Genomic DNA, 4,391 nt, shown 5'->3' with positions numbered 1-4,391 from the left:
AGCCAGACACCCAGGACAGGTAGCCAGACAACCAGGACAGGTAGCCAGATGCCCAGGGCTGGTAACACAGACTGAATCTATGATCTCCTGGATGCTGCTGTAAGGTCTTCCATCAGCCACCACTCTGAAGAGGCCTGGGACACACAGGAAGCAGAGATGATGCACATACAGGCATACTCACAGCACTAGCATACTCACAGCACTAGGATACTCACAGCACTAGAATACTGACACTATACTAGAATACTGACACCCTACTAGAATACTGACACCCTACTAGAATACTCATACATACTAGCACACTCATACATGACTAGCATACTCATACATGACTAGCATACTCATACAATACTAGCATACTCATACATGCTAGCATATTCATACATGCTAGCATACTCATACAATACTAGCATACTCATACAATACTAGCACACTCATACAATACTAGCATACTCATACATGACTAGCATACTCATACAATACTAGCATACTCATACATGCTAGCATACTCATACAATACTAGCATACTCATACATGCTAGCATATTCATACATGCTAGCATACTCATACAATACTAGCATACTCATACATGCTAGCATATTCATACATGCTAGCATACTCATACATGCTAGCATATTCATAGCATCATAGCATACTCATAAATGGATGTTAAGGCACCAAGAGAGGTTTACACATATATTGTTAACTTTGATGTACAGAATTAAACAATATGTATACAGTATATATAATTGATATATTTATAAATCAAGACCATATGATCAGTCATGCTAACATCTTTATATTACCACAGATATAACCTGAGAGACTTGTCCCACCTGGGTACTCCAGAGGGAGATCCACTGTCCTGGTAGTGGATCCCTCAGACTGGATCTCCACACTGAGTCTGGCTAGAGAGATCTCTGTGATCTGCAGCAGATCTCCGTAGGAGAAACTCCACTCTCCCCGATACAGCTCGTACGCTGACCCTGCGCATGCACACGCACCAATTAGCTGCCTGGTATTTTGCATTGTGCTTCAAAGTATGAAATGAAGAAATTCACTTTTATTTCAGAACATTTACAAACACTTCCTCAAAAGAAATTTTTAAAACTGTTGGAATGGAACCATTATGTGGCATATATTGATATATGTATAACATACTTTGTAACATAACCTGTGAAATACCATAGTTTCTATCAGCGTTAAATTATGACACAATCTATGTTGAATTGGATGGAAGCGTTTCACAAATGTATTATTAGAGAAGCTAATAAGGGATGTTTTAAAACCCAACATTCTAGATCAGGGAAGAAACACTGTTGAAAGTACTCAACAATAACGACGCAACGTCTGTCTGCAGTCTCACCTTGAGAGTAGAAGCCAGACTGGACCTGTAGATCTCTAGGCAGAGACCTGATGTCCAGGGAGCTGCTGAACTCATGCAGGGTCATGGTCATCTTGATGCCAGGCCTCTATGGGTGACCACACACGGTCTAGATGATGAATGACCAGACACTGTCAATGCACAGGCCAAACTGAGGAAAGCCTAACCCTCACCCTGGTCCAGACAATGGAAAGCCTAACCCTAACCCTGGTCCAGACAATGGAAAGCCTAACCCTCACCCTGGTCCAGACAATGGAAAGCTTAACCCTGGACAGTTAGGATGCCACCATGGCCAGAAAACTTGAGGGGTTTACCTGAGGGTAGTCCTGAACCAGTATCAGACAGAAACAGCCTGACAAGTCTGAGACCAATGTAACTCTGAGAGAGACAGAGAGAGAGAGAGAGAGAACAGAAGAGATTGAGAGATAGACCAATAGAGAGATAAGCCACCTCTGCAGCAGGTTGCAGCATCTGCTTACCAGCGGAAATAAGAAATAGCTCAGAAACCACAGACAGCTCAAACTCTCAGTGTAGGGAGGAAACCACAGACAGCTCAAGCTCTCAGTGTAGGGAGGAAACCACAGACATCTCGCTAAGAGGGAGGGGAGGTTCAAACAGTAGAGATGCAGTCTCAGAGCAGAACACTGCAGAGCAACACCCGGCTGACATCTTGGCCCTTTCTCAGTTGTTAGAAACTCAATTCCACTCGTCTTCTCCCCCGTCTTCCACTGGTCCTTCCCCCCCCCCCCGTCTTCCATCTGCTTTTCCTACAGTTGTATCAGCTGGGTGTTGCTCTGCAGTGTTCTACTGCAACGCACTCTTGGCCGGACTCGCTGCCTCTGCCATCAGGTCTTTGCAGCTAATCCAGAATGCTGCCGCCCGTCTGGTGTTCGATCTCCCCAAATTCTCCCATGTCACTCCCCTCCTCCGCACCCTTCACTGGCTCTTCCACCTCGGCTGGCCGCCCGGCGCCGCCGCCTCGACGTGGGATGCAGCAGCTGCACTGCCTCTTCATCCCCACTACCCCCCTGATCCTGGATAGAAATGAAAATATTTTTAATATATTTAATATTTGAAATTCTGGGCCCGGGTGATAAACAATACTATAATATTTATATATAATAAATATATATTTATATATTTCCATTTAGCAGGTGCTTTTATCCAAAGCGACCTACAGTACAGTCAGTGCACACATGTTTTGTATATATGGTCCCACCGGGAATTGAACCCACAGCCTTAGCGTTGCTGGCACCATGCTAGGTGCTCACTGTCACACAACGAGAGGAGACCAATAAAGAGTCCTGGACAAACATGTTTTATTCAAAGAGTTTCCTTTTTTTTTTTTTATTACAGCCAATAAGCCCAAAGTTACAGACAAAAATATGAACCATGACTAAACAGCACATAAAGACTAGTTTCCCCTTCGCTAGGATGTGTTCTCAGGCCCTGTCCACGTCTGTCCCCTGGACTGACATCCTGATAAGCTGCATCTAACACTGGATACACCCCTCCTCTCTTCTCCTCTGTCCACGTCTGTCCCCTGGACTGACATCCTGATAAGCTGCATCTAACACTGGATACACCCCTCCTCTCTTCTCCTCTGTCCTGTGTTTAACATCTCTAGGACAACCAAACATGGGTCAGAAATCATCAGAAAAAATAGAGCTCTTTCTTGGTGGCCTCTGGACCTCAATGGTGTTCCATCTGCATGGGTAGAACTCACAAGCATTTACACAAAGAAACCACTGTAACATCACATAGAGGAGAAGAAAAAATTCAAAACAAGATATACTACTACTACTGAAATTGATCTAACACTTCTAAACTACACTAGATGTTTACAGTTGAAAGTCGTAGTAAACACGGAATGAAGATGATTGTTTTTAGCCTTCAAAAAGGAATGCAAGTAAACAATAAATACAAACAATGTGCTTTATCCATATAGACATATGTACATAAGTCTTTGGCTTATGATTAAGATTCGCTACAAAATAAAAACGAAACAAGTCAGCCATCAATCAGTGCACGATACAAACATCACCAAGCCCGGGTCACATGGTATGGCACATGGATACAGAGCTTTTTTTTTTTTTTTTTTTTCTTTCACATCTGAGATTGACTTCTATATAGATGTATATATATTTTTCTATATATAGGATGTATATTGTTCTATATATAGACATATATTGTTCGTTGACAATAATGCTGTTAATATAGAAGGAAAAAAAAAACATTTTAGCATGCAACACTGGCGCTAGTGTTACTCTTTTATAATGGCAGAACATAAAGTAACATGTAAGCGGATGTGGCCGAGGGGCCGGCACCAGACTCTGGCACTGAACACAGGAGAGAAACATGGAGACAATTTATCATTTACCACTCACATCTCAACTCCCTGTACACTGAAAACATCAATTACCCAACCCAAGGCAGTCTATAATTGGGCGTGGCCGGTCTAGAGCCTCAGGCAGTCTCTACGGGGCGTGGTTGGTCTGCGCCGCGTCAGCAGTCTACAGGGCATAGCAGGCCACGCCCTCCTCCCTCCCATCTTCTTCATGGTGGTGTGATGGTGGTTGTTATGACGGTTGTTGTTGCTGTGGTTGCCATGGTACCGTAGCTTCCTGGTTAAGACGTCTCGATGAATTCCAGGGCCAGGTCGTAGCAGAAGCGGTACTGCTCCTGTTCACATGAAAAACAAACCCCAAGTCAACTGCTGATGCTTAACGTAACGTGACCACTTTTAACCTCATTGAACCGCATGCTACTGTTTGAATGTATGTGCGCACGTGTGTGTGTGTGCCAGTGAGCGTGTGTATGTATCTGGCTGTGTGTGTGTGTGTGTTTGTATCTGTCGGTGTGTGTGTGTTTGTATCTGTCTGTGTATGTGTCTCTGTGTATGTGTCTCTGTGTGTTTGTGTGTGTGTGTGTGTGTGTGTGTGTGTGAGTGTGTGTGTGTGTGTGTGTGTGAGTGTGTGTGAGTGTGTGTGTGTGTGTGTGTGTGTGT

The 4,391-nt window shown here is 43.8% G+C and overlaps 2 protein-coding genes across 2 annotated transcripts in view; both read right to left on the bottom strand.

Annotated features, from left to right (window-relative positions):
- themis (thymocyte selection associated) overlaps nt 1-1,737 on the bottom strand; it is a 6,932-nt gene extending 5,195 nt beyond the window's left edge. Inside the window, exons 1-3 of the mRNA XM_083688717.1 lie at nt 1,367-1,737; nt 837-986; nt 4-134 (exon numbers count right to left, since the gene is read on the bottom strand). Coding sequence (XP_083544843.1) covers nt 4-134; nt 837-986; nt 1,367-1,457 — 372 coding nt within the window. The 5' untranslated portion in view covers nt 1,458-1,737. The remainder of the gene's footprint in view (nt 1-3; nt 135-836; nt 987-1,366) is intronic.
- Nucleotides 1,738-2,707: 970 nt separating this feature from the next.
- The window catches only part of ptprk (protein tyrosine phosphatase receptor type K), a gene marked incomplete at its 5' end in the record, with an annotated part of 74,407 nt that continues 72,723 nt past the window's right edge, over nt 2,708-4,391 (bottom strand). The window contains 1 exon segment of the mRNA XM_083688716.1: nt 2,708-4,066. Within this exon segment, the coding sequence (XP_083544842.1) occupies nt 4,013-4,066 (54 nt within the window).

Source organism: Argentina silus (assembly GCF_951799395.1).
Source record: "Argentina silus genome assembly, chromosome: 17".
Taxonomy (NCBI): domain Eukaryota; kingdom Metazoa; phylum Chordata; class Actinopteri; order Argentiniformes; family Argentinidae; genus Argentina; species Argentina silus.
The sequence above is the reverse complement of the archived record's forward strand: the minus strand, read 5'-3'. Positions and strand labels throughout refer to the sequence as shown.